The following is a 19,326-nucleotide window of genomic DNA, read 5'->3' on the forward strand; positions in this document are numbered from 1 at the left end:
CTGGAGAAGTTGAAGCATGGCGACACGCGTGAAAATGACAGGTGTCATTGAAAATAGGGAAACAGAAAAATCGCTTACGTTTCACAAACTCTGGCGAGAACAGACTAATCTGCGTCAGAAAAGTCCTTGTACGAAATACAACATTTAAAAAAGGAGCTCACTATTTGATCGATTTTAAATATCATCGACTCGGGATATTTAATCTTTTTGATTTATTTGTAGAATTTGTTTCGCTTCCCTGTGGGATCTAGTGAGATGTAGACGGGAAAAAAGTAAAACGGCGCCACTAGTGGTGGCGTGGGGATGTCGTGACTCAAAAACCGGCGCGATTCCCGGGTGTAGCGCCCAACTATTGATTTGTTTATTTCCAGAAAGGGAACCGCGCTCGTCTCGCTGCAGCCTGACACTAATAAATCACACTCAAAACCGAATCCAGAATTTATCAAATTATGACGTGTTGTGTCGTTTTACGTGCCCACGATGACGTTTATGGAAATTAATATAGAATTGCGCGCATCTGCACAGGGTTGCACTTCGTTCGGGAAGGAATCTCTGAATTATTTGGGATTTAAATAGACAACATTGATGTATTGATTCCTCTCAGCTGTTCCCGAGGAGGTTGTCATAAAAAGTCGTAAGTTGAAGTGTTTTCCATTTTATTTTCGTCTCTTGTATATAATTTTTTTTGTATAAATAGAAAAGTAATTCACAATATTATGCTCCATTGATGTAATAATTACATTAAAATAATAATAGTAAGAGTTTATTCCAGAGTGCATTGGTGGTTGTCGATACCGATATACAGACGCAAAAAAGATTTTCTTTGAATGATTGAAAGTCAGATTTTACGATGTTATAATATTTTATATTATTAATGAAATTATGTTTTATGGTTACCCTGTCTATCTAAATAAATAGACCTACGATCAAGACAAAATTTTTAAAAAAGTAACGTTTTTGGCTACACACCTGTAGGATACATATTTTTTTACGCAATTAAGTTTCAAAAAAAAAAACTTTTTTTTTTCAGAACATAATGTCAATATTTTTAATGATTTTTTAAATTGGAATAAAATACAGAAACCTTACTGGATAATAAATAGCCCCTCACCAGGCAGTCATGTTGGAATTGTCTCCTGTGGGCATCAAGAAAGTAGGACTTGGTTTGAGATGGAAGTGCAGCAAGCCAACGGGACAAGAATCCTCGAGCTAGACACAGTTAGAGCCTTGCACCAGACTGTGGTATCCCTCCGAGCCGCTCTCGAAGCTTCCAAAACTGAACTTCATCACTTGAGACACAAGTATGAGACCCACACTGACCAATCTCTCTACACTGACGCTTTACAAAAGTTAACAAGTGAAAACCAACTGTTGAGAGAAAAGATTACGAGTTCTCAAGAATTTAAAATCGAAGATAACCACACTGTTAGACAAAAAGTTAATGATCCCCTTACAGAATCTGTTAAAAAAGTCAAGTTTAATCTGAACACTGAACCATTTCGAGAGAGGCTTGAAGATACTATTAACGTGGAACAGAATGTAGATGGCAGTGAGGAATCGGATGTTATTTGTGAAAGTCCACCTGTAACAAAACAGGAGACCGAGGTAAATTTCAAAGTTGAAACTGAGTCACCTAAATTAAATGTGGAAACAACACCTGGCACCTTGGATGTTTTCTTAAGTGAGGGAATTGTTATAAAAAATAGTGACAATATAACTATTGTTACTGAAAATAATTTTGAGAAACTTACAAAGGAATCTGAACAATTCAAAGGAGTTTTCATAAAACATTCTGAGGAAAATATAGAAAATGAATTAGTCGGGGAGTTTGAGACCAAGATAGAATTGGAATCAAGATTCGATTTGACGATTAAGGTCTCTTCCTCAAAAACTGGGGAATTTCAGCCTATCCTTGTCGAGACAAGCGATAATAGCTCCATAACTTTCTCCAAAGATAATAATCAGCTCAAGAATAATTCCAATTCTAGGCACAAATTTGACGAGGACACCAAAATAACGGTGACTTCGTCAGAGAATGTTAACATAATCAACGACGCAATAACTATTGTTGAAGAACAAACTACATTTGTATTGGAAGACCAATTCGAGATGGCGGGATCCAGAGACTCTGATTCTGTGAACCCTATCAATGAAAAATTCAATATTCAAGTGAAAATCATTTCTGAGGATGATTTAGTTGCCGATTCAAGCCCGAAGAGGGTTTGCAATTCAGATCACCTCACCATGGAAACGGATGATCTGAGCATTAGGTAAATATTAATGAATATTGCACACTAATATTATATTATGCACCTAATAAGAATTATTATAAACATTTGTTGTGTTTAAATGTAGGTCAATATCAGAAGGAGACAACTCTGTGTTCTCTGAGAATGTGGGCGGTGGAGGTGGAGGTGGAGGAGGGATGGGTAGTGGGGGGAAAAGGGTGTGTGAGCAGGACAGCATTAGTGGAAACGATTCAGAGGAAGTGGATGATATAGAACTTATTTTCACCAACGACGATACCAAAGAGCTGACAGGATTTCAGGTAACATCATAATAAGATGTCACGTAGCATATTATTATTACGTGCATAGTATTGTTTATTGCTTTCAGCATCTTTGGTATATCATCTACCAGGACATTTTGAAATCAATATCTAATTTAATCAACAGGAAGACCTAGTGTCAATAACTGAGGGAGATGCCTGGACCGGTGGTCGGAGCGATGCATCCACTCCCGTCTTGTTGCGCTTTAATGTCTTGGACCCCGAAGGCCAGATGCAAGACCGCAGTGGGAACACCGCCTCAACGGAAAACTTTGAAAATGAAAATCAAGAAAACTTCAACCTTCAAGGCGTCATGGCAGATTCGGATATGCATACTCGTAAAGGAATCTTACGAAAGGGCAATGGAAATGATCTGAACGAGAATGCAGGAGAAACCTACGATGATGTCGATGATCTCCCCCAAGGCAGAAGGCCGTACCTAAGGTCATCCTGCACTAAAAACTACTTGGAGGCTCAGGAATCAAGGCATCAAAACAGAAGGAGCTTCGAAAGCAACGAAAGCTGCAGTTTTGATAACCAAAAGTCTTATAGCTTCGACCACACTCCGCAGAACTCGAGCTTTGAAAGAGGGTCAAGCATGGATGCGGAAACCAGAGAACTGAGCTTTGACCAAAGAGATGAAAGTCTGGATCAGTTTGATGTATCAAAATCTACGATGAGGACTCAGTATTCTGTTTACGTGGAAACAGATATTTCCAAATGTGGTGTCATGGAAGATGACGGCTTTTCTGGAAATTTGAATGTGAGACGTAATACTTGCCCAAATCCATTTCAATACAGGTAATAACATATATATATGTACCTACATAAATAAATATTACAAAAAGTTAACAATAATGAGAGATCCATTGTAAACTAGAAAGAGAGCTTCAAACAGATCTCTCAGCGGCAGGCCACTGCAATCTGATTCATAAGTCATACTTTGAAAGATAAAACCAGAGACATGTTTTCATATTGAAAACATATACTATGTGAAATTTTCAGACAAGCCTCATTTGTTGCAATGAAATGTTACCATAGTTTTGTTGGGCACCCTAAGGGTCCAAATTTAAAAATGTACCTATGCCTTTCTTCGTAATTGTACTAAAAAAGTTTAATGAATTGAGATTGCTATTTTTCCAGACCTCTGCCTCACCGCGAAGTAGTGCGCGGTGCTCTTGGCGGAGGGGGTGCAGCGGGAGGGGTGCGCCCCCTGCTGGCACTGCCGGGCCCCCGTGCGCCCCGCCGTAGTAGCGCTGCTCAGACACACATCAGCGCCCTGCCCGGACACTGGCGTTCCGATACCCAACTCTCTAGAAAGGTTATAATTATTATGTATTTTTAACAGCCACCATGAAAGAGTTGTGTGCTGCTTGTCTCAGAACCTTAGCCTTAGTTTAAAAATAAGAAGAAGAAAAAAACATAACTTCATTTTATAAATTGCTCCAACAATCTAACCTATGTATCCTACCCAAACCTCAACAATAACATCTAACTAGATGCATTATTCAATTTCAGAGAGGTAGATACTTCAGTATCTCCCTGTTGATAAACTACCACTCCAATCGAAACATTGCTTGAAATGACACTAGCTATGTTTGGTAACCAAATCTGGATATCCAGGTACTTCTCCACCTTCCTCTTCCCGATCTCCTTCTCCTCCCTACTACCTTCAGCCTCACAACAACCAAATTGGGAATGCCATAGTCTCATTGGCTCCAGACAGTTAGGATTAGTTGAGACTCTATTGCAGTAATCATAGATTAATATTTATACATGGTGTCCGGAAACTCGTAGTACAAGCGGGAAACTGGTGAATCTACATCACATTCAGTGTCTTTTAAAATACGTCAAATGGTAGATCCGGCTCTAAAATTTTTGCATAAAAAACATGGAAAAGGGTGTTTGAAAAATAAATCGAAATGCTCAGAAAGAAAAACAAAACGATTTCTAGGTTCAAATGTAATGTAGATTTACCAGTTTCCCGCTTGTACTATGAGTTTCCGAACACCGCAAATATATATTATTTTTATATAATTTGTAGTTCATCTCTATTTTGGATAATATTATGCAACTATTTGCAGATTCTCCCTTCAGCCCTGACCACCCTCCCCGGGAAGGTGCACATGGAGAGCTTCCCCTCTCGCCTTGTCCCCTCCGCGGCTGCCCAGACCACCAGGAGGTCAGAGGAATCTCGGAGGGTGCTGCTTAGCGACATAGGTAAAAGTTTTTCATTTGATCCTGTCACTCCATTGAACCTGAACCTCTAGTACAGGGGTCTCCAAACTACGGCCCGCGGGCCGTATCCGGCCCGCCAGTGTCTTCCATCCGGCCCGCGACATCTTATGGCCAGTGTCATCAAGGACCCGCGACAGCTAATGGCTGAGACCTTGCTCAGAAGGGGCGAAAACTCCGCGAATTTTTTCGTGCGAATAAATAAATATGCTCGTTGGCGAGGTACTTGGCACCAATACATTGCGTCCACAAGTATCGCGCGAATATATCAAGAGGATTTTTTTGAAAAATCTTTATTTGATCGCAATGATATCAAGGTCTGAGAAACGAGTATCAAAAATTATCTTAAAGCTATATTTTCATCCCTGAAAATTCTATTGTCTACCCCCCCCCCCCCCCCCCCTCCCTAGGACAGAAAATATGGGTGTCTAGAAATTAAAACGGTTTTGGCCCTCCGAACTCACTGGAGTAGTCAATGTGGCCCTCCGGCTGAAAAGTTTGGAGACCCTGCTCTAGTAGATCCATTGGAAGCTCTCTTTCTGTTACATGCCTCATTTATCAGCAGTATTCCTATTGAGCCATTGTAACTTCCATCTGTTGCATGTGTCAGATGAGTGGTTATAACAATGTCATCAGCTGTATTTTGATTTTTATAATATAAGCACAGATTTAATAATATTACATAAAATACTGCGTTACAAAATTGACTGCCCTGAATTGCTTCAATTTATCAATATCCATCCATTTTCCCAAAAAATCGCCGAAATGTATCACCCTTTTATTTTAACAACACCAGGACACTGGCTTATCTAAGTTCCCCGATTCCGAGACTTCAACTTCACTGATCAGGGAGATATATTTTATCTTAAAACTAGTCAATATAAATATTGTTTATTCCATGTTTATAACTTTTATTTGTTTGACACAAATTGGAGTTAGTTTCCATGTCCCTCCGAGGTCCCTCTTTGCTTAGGTTCCTTGAAGGCCCCGCGAGGGACGAGTCCAGCAGGGAGGACTCATCGCTCCTCTCCATTCCCTCTTGGTTCCCCGAAGCCTTCAAGAGGGAAGAGTCCACCACGGTGGCCTCATTTCTCCATTCCATTCCCCTCCCCAGGTGCATTTATTAAAGGTTCACACCAGCAGAGCCCCGAATGCTGGGGTAAGGTCTAAATACTCGGAGACTAGCGACTGTAGCAATATTAACATATATTATATAAATTGATTGTACAGGTTTCACGTCCATGGTACCCGAGCTGTCACGCTCTGCCGAGCCCGTGTGGGCGGGCCTGCAGTCCCTGCCCCCCGGGCCCCCACCGCGTCCCCTCTGCTGCGCCCAACACGCTGCACAGTGCTTCGGGTCGGTGCCCTCTTCACCAACACGAACTGACTCGCAGAATACCAACTCTAGGTAATTTACATCACCATGAGAATACGTGATGATGTTTCCTTGCGACATGTATTTTTTTCAGGAATATTTATTATGGTTAAAGAACTGCCTAAAATGTAAGTGTTGAAATCACACTGAAATGCCACTGTCAACTACAAAGATAAAATAACACTATATTACGTTATGTTACGGTATTCTCACTGTTTTTTAATATCCTTAAAAAAAATTAAGAAAAACAATTTCAGTTAAAAAAAATATATTTTTAATTTGGTGTTGATGAATAAATTTTCTATGATGATTTAAAATGTGCAGTTTTTGATTTGCCACCAAAACGACGGGTTCATTTTCATTTGTGAATTCAGCGGCGTTCGCATCATGCCAGACGACGTTGGTGACAGCCGTCTTTTCAGACATTATCATTTTCTATGTCATAATGACGTTGTAGCCGGTTGGAAACGTTTTGAAATGTGCGATTTTAGATTGTTTTTGAAATTAATAATTATGAATGAAAATATTAAAATTACATTTTTTAGTACAATAATCATAATCAGAAAAATTAACCTTAAATCTTCCACACATTTTTAACAGTGTTCATAGTTTGTGTAATGGTTTTGTAGAAACTTAACTACTTTATTTACGGAGTAATTTTGATTGTCTTTATTTAACTTTTTAACTTTACTTAATCTTTTAACGGAGAACATTTTTAAATCGTTTAATAATGTAATAATTTGTTTTTAAGGTACTGGTCGAAAGGCTCCATGCAGCGTTCCGTTTCTGGTAGAATGGGAGACACCATAATACCCGGATCAAATAGGGTCGGCTTCTATGGTAATCCTTCTTTTAATTTTTTTAATGTGAATACCACACAAGAGTCCCAACTGCTCCCAACCGTCTGGAGCCCGTGACACCTATGGCATCTTCAATTGAGGTATGTTGTGAGGTAGAAGGTAGTAGGAAGGGGAAGGAGATGAGGAAGAGTAAGGGGGGAAGTATCTGCCCATTCAGATCTGACCACCAAACACGGCTAAAGCGCTTCAGGCGACGTGTCAATTCTGAATGATGGTCTTACACCAGGACGATACTGAGAATATCTTCCACTTTTGTTTGAAATTAATGAATCGCATTTTATCTGAATAAAACACAATAGTTAACATTATAGTGAACTTGGTGCAAATGTTACGAGGGGATACCCAAAAGAAACCGAACTGATGTTGCTTCCCCCGTCAGTATGCCTACGTTGCGCTGGAGAAGTTGTCCTTTTGGCCGGTGTGAATTTTTTGGTGTTTCTGTGAACAGTGTAGACCTCGCACCAAAAAAGTACATTTCTAATTTTTTTCTAAATTCATAAGATTTGTAAGTAGGTACTTAAACCATAAAAATTTTAGGCTAAATTTTTTTATCTCAAACACAGAATCATACAATTTGTTGAAAGAAATACTTTTTCTCAACGACAATTCTTTTTTCTTTATTAATTAACTTTCTTCAGACAGGTAGGTACCATAATATTGATTATTTCGATTTGATAGCTCATAGAAGGTACCACGATCATGCAAACTCTGGCGGGATAAAAGGTAATATCCAACATGTCCACCATCTTGAAAGGTAACTGGAATGTAATAAACAAATTGAAACAGACAGATGAAATGCGAAATGGTTGAGTTAAAACAGAACTTCACTACGCTCAAGTCAATTAATGGTATGATAATGAATTATTGATGAAAATTGTTAGAGTTGGCATGTTTATGAAGCGGTGAAACCTTTTTACCATTTTAGGTGTTTTTAATAAAATCAAATTTATTAACCTTACCTAAATTTTCCTTCAGCGGAGCAGCCTTTGAAGTGGCGGGGCTCCCTGCCCGAACTGCGGGCCCCCACATGCCCCCACGGAGGCCACGGGGCGCGCCTGGCGCACCGCCTTCCCCGCTCCGGGGACAGCGAGGACTCTACCGAGGAATTACTGGACGAGGCGGAGCGCTTCCTACGCAGCTCTATTGACTGCCTGAGCGTTGGCAGGGTTCCTGATGGTGAGACTAAACAAATTGCTATTGTTTATAATAATTGTTCATATTAATATTTGATAGGTTATGATTTTTAAGGAAAGACGAGTTACGAATAAACTATCAATATTTGAATTCCTTTAACTAATATTATTATACTAGCTTCACCCTGCCATGTGTTGGCGCTGTTTCCAAAAAAGCATGTTTTTACCTGTTACAGGTGACATCTATTATCTATATAATATTGGTTTACTAGCAGACCCGGCAAACGTTGTTCTTCCATGAATGTATTGTAAGTGTGTGGGGATGCCGAAGGAAAACAAAAGACGTTGCGGCCCAGTGTTTTTGTTTTTGTCGAGGATTTAGCTAGCAGAGGATTGAACTAGTCCTGGATTGTTCATGAACTACCCGATAATTGTAACCCGATCACAAACCATCAATAATCAATTGGTTACTTTTTCAAAACAATTTCATCAGCAGGGTGCAGGGGTGGTGAGCGACAATAGATGTTTATATTTTGTATACCAGGCATCTCAAATCAGGTTCTCACAACAGACAAATAGAGATCGTAGCATTGGTCTGCCTGTATTAACTACCTAATTCAAACAAAAGTACCTGATCAAAGATCAGGTGATGGGTACTCGGTTACGACGAGTGTTTTCAACTTACGGCGGCTGGCAGCGCATCAATCTTTATTCTCTATGGCATTTCTATATTAGTAAAATACCTGATCAAAGAGCAGGTACTCTCGACTCAATCACTTCGTCAATGGTCATGTAAAATCGATCGACCCAGCTCTGGATGGAACCCGATGCATTTGATCATAAATATTATCTTACAGATTGCAGATTTAATAAAACTGCCATATCGTCGCATTAATTCGTAGACTGCGTAACTCCAAATTTTTCGAAAATACGTTTTTAATGCCATCTGGTGTTAAAATTAATCCCGCATCGACTAGTAAAACTCGAAAATTTAAAAAAAAATTAACCTTTTAGATAAACACAAATTAGGAAACTGCGTAAAATCATGGTGCCATTTTTACTCGCGAATACTTCGTAACTCCTTAATTCAGTATTGGCCGGTGAGCCGTGCACGCTTGTTGTGTTTTTGACTGAGGAAATTTATTTACAGTGTAATAGTTTTACCGTGAAATTAACTGAGATAAGTTGATTAATCAATTTTGAACATTTTATAACCTTAATTTTAATTGTGAAGTCACGAATAGTGTTTTGTATCTGTAGTCTAAACTGACGTCTTCTGCACCGTGTGACGCTCTGCCGTAGCTCTCTTGTTTTATGTGCTTCTGCGGTTGCGTTCACCACTTTTACAGTGGTACCTGCTTATCACCACACGCCTTCCTGATGTCATCATCACTGCACGAATTGATTTAACTAACCCGGAGCCCTTCGCGTCCTACCTAATAGGTCGTTGTTCTGTGATTATCTCTTCTTCAAGGTCACCATCTCTTTGCAAGTGGATCTCCTCCTGATGCATATCCGGATCCGGTTCTTCACTGTCCTCTTCAAACAAACCCAAAATATTTACGGTGGAACGTGCGGCAATTCCATCTCGTCTCTCCTCAGACACAGTCCGTTCTCTGTCAGGCATCTTCCGCGGGTCAAGCACATGTCTTGGTATGCCATCTACTTCGATGTTGTTGACTGAAGTAAGTCCTGTCACCCTTCCATGCACGATGTGCATCTCCCATCTACTGGCTTAACCGCAAGAAGATCGCCCACTTAGAACTCAGTCAATACTTCCTCTTCTATATTCACTTGCGCAGAAAGGTGTCTCCACGAGTAAGTGTAAACTATACTAGACAGCGCAACACCTTGATCATCCTGACTTTTTGCAGCCAAAGATTGTACCAAAACACTGCCTGCAGGGGATCGCTTACACTTCTGGCTGCAGTTCTCTTTATTGTTTGATGATGTCGTTCAACTATACCGTTTCCAGCTGGTCGGTATGCCGCGCGAAATCTTTGACGAACATTCCATCTCTTACACTTATCTGTAACACTGTAGGAATAAAATGCAGTACCATTGTCCATGAGAACTACTTTGGGCGGGCCTCTTTCCCGAAACACTTCTTCCAAATGTCTGATAATCGAAGCTGTATTATCTGACTCGATTTCCCGCCACACGGCAAATCTACTTGGACCGCAATCGATAAATGTGTGTAAACATTTCCTACGGAAATGAGTAACATCAACTGCCAAGCGACTCCAGGTTGTCAGAACATTAAGATTACCCGCTTCATGGGATGATGGCGGAGGGTCAATTGTCCTGCATTGTACGCAGGAACGCACGCATCTATCGACGTCCTTTCTTCTCGCCTCGGGATCGACCAGCCGGGCAAGATGAAACGTTCACTTTACTCCAAAGTGATGCTGAGCATGAAGAGTTTCTACGCTTAAAGCACATGTTTGCTCACCAGTTCCACTTTCAAGTCTCTCCCACCTATCTTCACACTCTGAGGAGTCTCTTTCACAACGTTTCCTGTCATGGCTACTCTTTGCCCGGGCCTTGCAAACCCTAGTAAGTACATCAGTTTTATTTCTACAGGACAACAAGGGTGATCGACAATGTCAGATCAAATTCTTCTACAATCTCCTTCATCAACCTCAAGCGTCACTTAACGAGCATCTCTGACACGACTACTCCCGGTCAGTGTAGATCTCACCCAGCACAAAACCGTCGCCGAATCTGTAATGATCTCCAGAGTTTGAAGATTTCACTTGAGAGTCAGATTTAATCCCTTAAGGAAGGAAAAGTACCAGCATTTACAAGACTTAAAACAGACTTTAGAAAAGGATTACCACTCCTTTTACGATAACCTTCCGCATCATTAAAATCATTAAAATGCATCTAAATAGACTGCCTCGACATATACATACATTGTTGTGTTTTATTTTGTGAATGGAAAATTCCTATCTCCCAAATTTTCCGCTAGGTTGTTCACAAAACTGTTCGCAGAAAAGTATGTATCTTTTGTAAAATACGTATCTCCATTCTCGGTTTTTATGTAAACTTCCTAACTCCGATTTGAAATAGAAAGCTTTAACTTACAAAAGTTTAATGATTGAAAATAAATTTCGAAATATATTATATGTTCGAAACATAAATAAAAAGAATGAGCCGTCTTTCATTTTTTTTCACTATGAGGTTTTTTGTGCCTCTTGTAAAATTTTACATTTGGTGGTTACGCATTCTACGAATTAATGCGACGATATATAACAGGTAGGTACTTTATCGCTTGTTCAGTTTTGAAAAATTTCTTTTTATGATTTTCTCAGCACATCCATCAGTTCCAATTATGAAAAGTTCACACTCGACAAAAGGAATTTATGTTTTTAACTAAAAACTACCCAACTTGATACCTTATGTCAATTGATATGGCAATTATTTTGATAATTTAGTAAATATTAACATTTTATATTTGCAGATGAGTTCTGTCCTTCAAACTACAGTCGTCCCTACCTTCCCTCGGGCCCTCGTCAACTGCGATTGGGACATCTGGTGAAGGTCATTGCTCCACATGGAAAAATTGCTCTAGGGAAAGTTAGGTAGGTATCTTCTAGAAACATTTTCCTTACAAAAAAATCAAGCACTATTTGCAATTATTTGTCACCACAATTTCAAAATAATCATTGGATGAAAATTTTAATTCTAGTAAATATTAATTCTAATATCCTACTTGATTAATAAAAAAATATATAATTCAAAGTGCCAATAAATATGTATATACTTAAATGTTTCTGCAATGCGATTTTTTGTAAACTGACATGTATTATCCGTGTGTTCCTGAGTTACAACACTATTTTTTCTTACTGTGTCTTGTCTTATTTTTTGACAGTTAATGGATATTTCAATCTGTCATGGACAGATCTTCTAGATGTGAAATTTTTTTATTATGATCGAAGTTCTGTAGAAATTTTTGCAATGTGATTTTAACCTTTATGCTTTGAAAACTGTATAGAGAACAAATCACTGTAATAATGTAGCCTCTTTGAGAGTATTCTGAGGATTTTCTGCTTGTTTTTCACAGCTCATGATGGAAATATCTAATAAGGAATTTTTATTTTATTTTAAAACGTGGATTGTTTATTATTGTTTACCAGATACGTGGGTGTGGCAGGTGGCCCTGTGGGTCCCGGTGGCACGACCCCGACCTATGTGGGGCTCCAGCTGGGGCCGGGAGCTTCTGGCGGAGGGGACGGGTCCTTTCGTGGCCGCCGCTACTTTCACTGCGAGAAGGGGCGCTCTGTCTTTGTGCCCTTTTCCAAAGTGGTGATGGCCTGGGCAGACTGTTAAACTACTGCACTTTCTGGAACCAATTACAAACACTTTATAAGGGGAAGTAACTGAAGCAAATGTGCATTGATAATAATTATCAATGTGAAACGTAGTAAACTCTCGATTGACAGAGTCAAAAAATTTCAGCTCAACAAATTTTCCAGTTTCAAAAATGTTAAAAATTGCTCTTAATTTTAGGTAAATGTCTATACACTTGATACTTACCACACAATATAATCAACCCACCAAAGAAATTCACCCTCTGGTCAAAGTTTGTGAAAAAAACACTTTGGCTGCGCAATCTGACCCAGAGACTGGAATATCTTCCGCCTTTTGCTGATCTGATAACAAAAGCTTTATCAAGATAAGATAATTAAGATCATAATCTTCAGATGTTGATATTTGGACGGATGTAATTATTATTGAGATCAGTATTTTTAACTTATTAAAATATTTGGGTCTTTAAAACGTGAATGATTCGAGAGTTTACTGCGTACAATGAAACCGAAGAAGGTCACATAAAAATTGGTGTGATTTTATGTTATCATTGCACCCATACATCATTTTCCTTGAGAGTTTTAACTTTATTGTTCTCAATAGCTATTACATAAATGTTTTCTGCAAAAACTATCAATAAAGCCAAGCTCGCATATACATATACATTCTTTAAAGAACAGGTTTTCTTTGAGATCTTCTGGTTACAGTGAAGACAATTGCTCTATGTTTAATTCTGTTAGGTATTGCAAGCATTCTATTAAAACATTATTTTTATAAGATATCTGTACTTTCCTTAGGGTTATTATTTTATTCTATTCTTCGTAAATAATATCTACTTTCAAGTTACTCTTTTGGATGAAGATCACTAAAGTTATCACGACCAAGCATTAAAGAATGCTTTTTGTTCATTGAATTGGCCTAAGGTCTGTAAAAGTATTTTTAACAATATATCCATTCAATGGCACTAACTTGTAAAAATATTGTATGTATACCATTAATTAGTACTTATACATTTACAAATATTTGTCGTTGAATTAATGGTAGCGTTATTAAGATGCATTATTCCCCGTTAGTTCATTCAAGTAGTCATAATATATCGTGTAATTTTGTTATTACAGAACTGCGTCGTTTCTCACATGATGAATTCAAATTTGTATTTTACCTGTTAGTACAATCAAATGCCAGATGGGCTAAAAGCCAATACAAGGTTGTGTCTGCGTTGATCTACAATGTCAGCTTTGACTGTTCGCAAGCATTGTTAATATATAAGACTTTGCGTCATTCAGCAGCTGAAAATAATTATTTTTATATAAATATAATCAACATTGTTGGTGTTCTGCGTTATATTTAATGTTTAGGCTTCTATTTTGTCTATGGAAACTTACTTATTATAATGATAGGAATCATTATTTTTCTATATTCAATGCAAAAAATGTATTTCAATTCAGAATATAATATCAGACTTGGCAGCACGTATTGCAACATATTCATCTTCCCATTATCTTTCTGGAGAGCATGGACCAAATTTTTGACTTTTTAAAAACAAATACAGATGGTTGAGAAGAGGTGACACTTTCCAGCATATCTTGCGTAAAGTTGTTATTTGTGGAATTAAATTTTTTTACTGATTTAATTTGCTGTTCTTTTGGGTTAACGTGTTGCACATTGTGTATTAAGAAACTTTTGCAAGTGACTTGACCAGTAAACAAAACATAGTACATTACCAAATTTAATATAACACGCAGAAAGGGTTAAAAGCTATGTCGAAAGTGCTCCATATTCATTACTCATCCACATAACATAAACTCGTAATTTGTATATTCAATTATATGCACTGAATGTTTCTTAATCAAATGATAACACCTCATGGGTGTCTCGTTACCCAATATTCTTAAATTAAGTCTCACAGTTTATTAATAAATATTCTTTTATTTGCATTATCTATTGTGGGGTAGAGAATCATCGAGAAATTCTACTAAGCCCGTTGTTCCGTGGGTCGGTAAGCAATCGACATAAACCGAATGCGGCAAGAAAAGTTCCACACTGAACTGCGCTCTAGACCGTTACCTTCCTATAGCAAACTTAATTTTCTGCGCAGGGTATTGCAGCATTCCATTGATGTGGATTGCTTACCAACCAGTGGTACGATGGGCTTAGTTGTTAAAATCTGCTCAGAGTAACACTTCGAAGCAGTATCTTATAAATTTAATTATATTCACATTTCAAAGCTAGTATTAATCACTGTATAACATTACATTATATTGAGTATTGACTGCTAAGAAGTATTATAAAAATATTGTATTATTTCCTTAGGTAATATGTTGGTGTAAAATTTGTACATAGGAGTGTGAAGGTAAATCATTACGACATTTTATTGATCGTTCGTTCGCAATTTATACTCATTTATTCTAGTTGATACTAACAATGAAAGCTCAAGCCTGACTTTTTGAAGCCAAATCATTAAAAAATTAACTCACTATAAATCATAGTTTCATGAATTTGTCGTAAAAGCAAATCAACTGAAGTTTTTCCCAACAACTGATGAAAGACCTTTTTCTATAACTTTCTCAAAAATCACTCTGCCATGTTAAACCTGCAAGCAATGATTTCAAGATAGTCTTAAGAGATTTGATAACATTAAGCTTGTTGCCTCATAGGCCACTTTTATTTTATGACTAGGTTATTTCAAAATTGAATTTTTATAGAAGTTTTTTTTCTCGAGAAGCACAATCTATTTTATAGCCACTCCTGCACAGCTCACACATAGTATAGTCCCAGAGATAGGTCGTAAGTGATGTCATCGTTCTAGTATACTCAGTCTTTAATTTTCGTACAAGACGTGTGAGCAGTAAAATTTTTTATGCATTTTAGGACGATTGTTGATGACGTTACGTACAACCTCTCTTTGGGACTACTATATCTGTGAACTGATATATCATTATAATATGTAAATCACAATGAAATAATCAAAGAAGTATCTATTTAGTTGCATTTATGATTGAAAAACTTTATGAGAAATAACTCTACTTTTCGTTTTGCAGCTGATGCATTTTTCCCTGTACAGTTGTTGGAATTTTTAATTTCTGAGATTTTCAATGACTTTATTTTGACCCAAATATTGAGAGTTGAACTTTCAGATAATATCTTAAAGGTGCATTTTAATTAAATTCATATTATGCTTAAGCATGTAAAACATATAATGAGCTTAAATAAAATGTATTATTACTTATTATTCTTGTTTCATAGGGTGCTAAGAAATTATGAATATCTTGTGGGTACCAACATTTCTTAATTTAATATTTTTAAGTAGAAATTAAGATTTGATAACTTTTATGCACAAGTACTATTAAAAAATATCCCAATATATTCTGTTTACTTATTTGAATCACACAATAAATAAAATTACTTTTTATTTCTAATTGTTGATTTTTCTCTGGTGCTTATTCTGTATCTTATTAATGAATAATATAATATTGTATAATTGCGGATAAGTGATCCCTTGGTCTAGTTACTGCGTATGTATTATCATTGCATGTTCTGCTCATTACTACAAGTAATTAATTAATGTTACATGTTAGAATAATGTACCTAGCTTTCGCGACATCCGCACTGTAAAAAAATAACCAAAGATGAGATTGTTTTGTTGTGTTCACAATGTATTATGTATTATGATGTAGATTATTAACTAATAAAATGTCTGAAATAATTCGCAATACTTCTCCAATAATTGCTAAAACTACCTACTTACCTAGACCTACACAAAGTGAAGAATATAATTTGGGGTGTTTATTGAAAATAGCTACTAATACTAAGATTATTAAGTAAAAATGGTTGGTTAAAAATAAAAAAGCATTAGGTAGAACACAAGAAGGTAAGTTAGTTTTATTAGGCCAAGAAGAGAAACAACAATAATGAGTACTAGAACAGTGGGGAACAGAAAATTGGTTTATGTAGGTATTTACTTAGGTTTGTTAGATGAGAGAGATGTAAGAACAGAGTCGATGCAAGAATAAGTAGATAGAGATAGTTGAGAAAGTAGTTAAAGATTAAGAGGCAAGATGGATACACTGGTACAGAATAAGTCAAGAAAGAGGGAGATGTAGGAGGTATGTATCAGAAAAGAGAGAAGAACTAAAGAGAAAGTCTTAAGAAGTCATGCATAGGTTGAAATAAATTTATAGTAAAAATAAGAAGAAAATCTTTGGTAGTTCTTATAAATAAAATCCATCACACAGCACAATTCAACCATTGGTTAACCTTCCGCAAGTGCGTGCTCGTCATGGTCCAATTACTCCAATGCCTTTAAAAATAATTATCATTTTTCGTGACAACTTTCTACGGTTACGTGAATTAGCCGCCGAGTAGGTCGTTATTATTGCACCAACGGAAATCGAAAGTTAGGTAAGAACTGCGGTTTTTTACCTTACGCCTGTGAAATACGTCAGTATTCCAATGTTTTAAATTCAACAACCCAAAAAATCTCTGATTTCAATCTCAAGAATAACCTTTCAGGTATCGAGAATTTCCCATTTTGAACTTTTCTCGATATTATTACGATAGGGACATCTCAATTATAGTTATTTGAGTTTAAGGATTCCGATCAAATGAAAATGTATTCGGCGAGCAGATGCTTTGAGAGGTTGACGAGTGGATTTTTCTTGTCATGTTGTTTGATAGTTTGTTGTTAATGTCCCTGGGTGTAGACGGGGTAGTCGGCATACCAGCCAAAGGCTCCGTGGTGGCCGGTGTGTGCGCCATAGTCCACGTGGTCATCGTGATCTCCGTGATGGTCTCCATGGTTACCAGCTTGGCGCACTAGACGCTCACCGGATGCAGCCGTCTCTATGTCGTCAGCTGCTATCATTCAAATAATAAATGGTATTTTAAACATAGTGAGAAAAGGCACATAGGTACTCCTTCTTTAAAAAAAACACGGTAATACATGGCGACACGATTACACGTGCGTAGGCAGAAAGTACAAGAAATATATATAAATTTTTCTTGATGTTGTATACCTAAATGTGTTTATGTAAATACGGTAATAGTGGCGTATTTATGTTGAGGAATAAATATTCTATAACGATTTAAGATATCATGGCTATCACGTAGGTGGTCCCGGGTTCTGGTGACAGCAGCTGCTGCTGTATATCTGAGTAAGAAGCGTTTTTTCGATTTTAGATCGTTTTTTAAAATCAATGAATATTAATGAAAACGTTAAAATGTATCATTTTTAGTGCGACGATATGAACCAGAAATATAATCTTTAAAAAGTTTTTTACAGTACCTATCCCTCAATTGAGAAAAATCTACATTTCTTGAGGGTACTATGTTCCTCATAGTAACCGGGCAAGTCATGGCAGTGGCAATTCACCGCCCTGTGTTGAATTGCCACTGCCCTGAAGTATCATGGAACCGTTCTTCATAAACCAATATTTTGTAATGTTTAATTTTTTTAAAGATGTGTTTGAACCTGACATTTAAGATGAACAAATTCCGGAATTTATTTCTGATATAAATTTACATTGTCTAATTTTAATATTAACATCACCGACATTGCAAATTACCTTAAAACACTTGAACCCAAATTAAGTTCCGGGCCGGATCAAATTCCACACATTTTGATTAAAAACTGTGCAGACAGCCTATCCATTCCGTTGTTCATATTAAGTCTCTGTCAACGGGAAATTTCCCAAAACTGTGGAAAAAAAGTTACAATATTTAAATGCGGGGATAAATCTGCAAATTAATCGTCCAATTTGTATCCAATAATCCATACCCAAGCTTTTTGAAAACTTGATTCTTCTAAAGATAAACCCCAGCGTGAAATCCATCATTAGATACAACTTGCCAACATGGTTATTTTTCAAGCAGATCAACCTGTACGAAAATTATATAACAATGCACTTGCTAATAGACAACAAGTCGATTGTATTTAATATTTATACTGATTTCAGCAAAGCGTTTGATAAGGTTTGCCATAAAATTCTTGTAAACAAACTGGCGAAAATTGGCATAACCGGTAACGTACTATCCTGGTTTAAGAATTATCTGTCTAATCGAGAGCTTACTGTCTGCATCAAATATCAAAAGGTCGCGTGCCCCAGGGCTCACATCTAGGACTCATTATTTTTAACATATTTCTAAATGACGTTACAAATGTATTTAAACGTGTCTTTATTTTGATGTTTGCAGATGATATGAAAATTAACCGAATTATTGACAATATTAATGACTGCTTACTATTACAATCATATCTTATTAGCTTTTCAGATTGGTGTATCCTTAATAAATTAACCCTTAATGTAAAAAAAGTGCCAAGTCATGAGATTTTATAGGAAGAAAAAGCCATTGATTTTCACATACTGTATTAACAATCAAGTCTTAGTATCTGTACCCGAAATAAAAGACCTGGGGATAATATTTGACACCAAATTAACATTTATCTCCCACATTAACAATATAACCACTAAAGCGATGCAAATGTTGGGTTTCATATTAAGAACAACAAAATATTTAAAAAATTTAAAAACTTTAAAAATATAGTATTCATCCATTGTCAAAAGCCATTTAGAATTCAACTTAGCCATTTAGAATCCATTTTACAATATTCATGAAAAATCTATCGACCGAATCGAATAATTTTTTACGAAAAATAAATTATAGATTAGGAATTCCTATTGAAAACATTAACTACACCTCACTGTTGAAAGTCATGGACATTGCCACTTTAAATGAAAGAAGAATATGTTCTGATCTATTTTTTCGTTATAAAATTGTTAATAACATGTTTGACTCCACCGAACTCCTTAGGCTGATTGACTTTCATGTGCCTAGTAGACCATTGTAACATTGCAGGTAACAAAG

At 36.9% G+C, this 19,326-nt stretch overlaps 1 protein-coding gene across 2 annotated transcripts; it reads left to right on the forward strand.

Annotated features, from left to right (window-relative positions):
* The first annotated feature begins 382 nt into the window (after positions 1 to 382).
* LOC149426603 (uncharacterized) lies at positions 383 to 15,654 on the forward strand. Of its 2 annotated transcripts, none has more exons than XM_089637676.1 (11): positions 383 to 634; positions 1,031 to 2,270; positions 2,356 to 2,548; positions 2,676 to 3,349; positions 3,692 to 3,869; positions 4,633 to 4,768; positions 6,014 to 6,191; positions 6,910 to 6,998; positions 7,994 to 8,194; positions 11,615 to 11,735; positions 12,291 to 15,654. In XM_089637676.1, the coding sequence occupies exons 2-11, from the start codon at positions 1,171 to 1,173 to the stop codon at positions 12,481 to 12,483; spliced, it is 3,063 nt and encodes a 1,020-aa protein (XP_089493802.1). In that variant the 5' UTR covers positions 383 to 634; positions 1,031 to 1,170; the 3' UTR covers positions 12,484 to 15,654. The 2 variants fall into 2 exon arrangements, with proteins under 2 accessions (XP_089493802.1, XP_089493794.1); XM_089637668.1 differs by having other exon boundaries at positions 1,081 to 2,270.
* The last annotated feature ends 3,672 nt before the right edge of the window (positions 15,655 to 19,326 follow it).

Source organism: Hesperophylax consimilis, chromosome 1 (assembly GCF_061612785.1).
Source record: "Hesperophylax consimilis isolate HC1 chromosome 1, BYU_Hcon_1.0, whole genome shotgun sequence".
Lineage (NCBI taxonomy): Eukaryota > Metazoa > Arthropoda > Insecta > Trichoptera > Limnephilidae > Hesperophylax > Hesperophylax consimilis.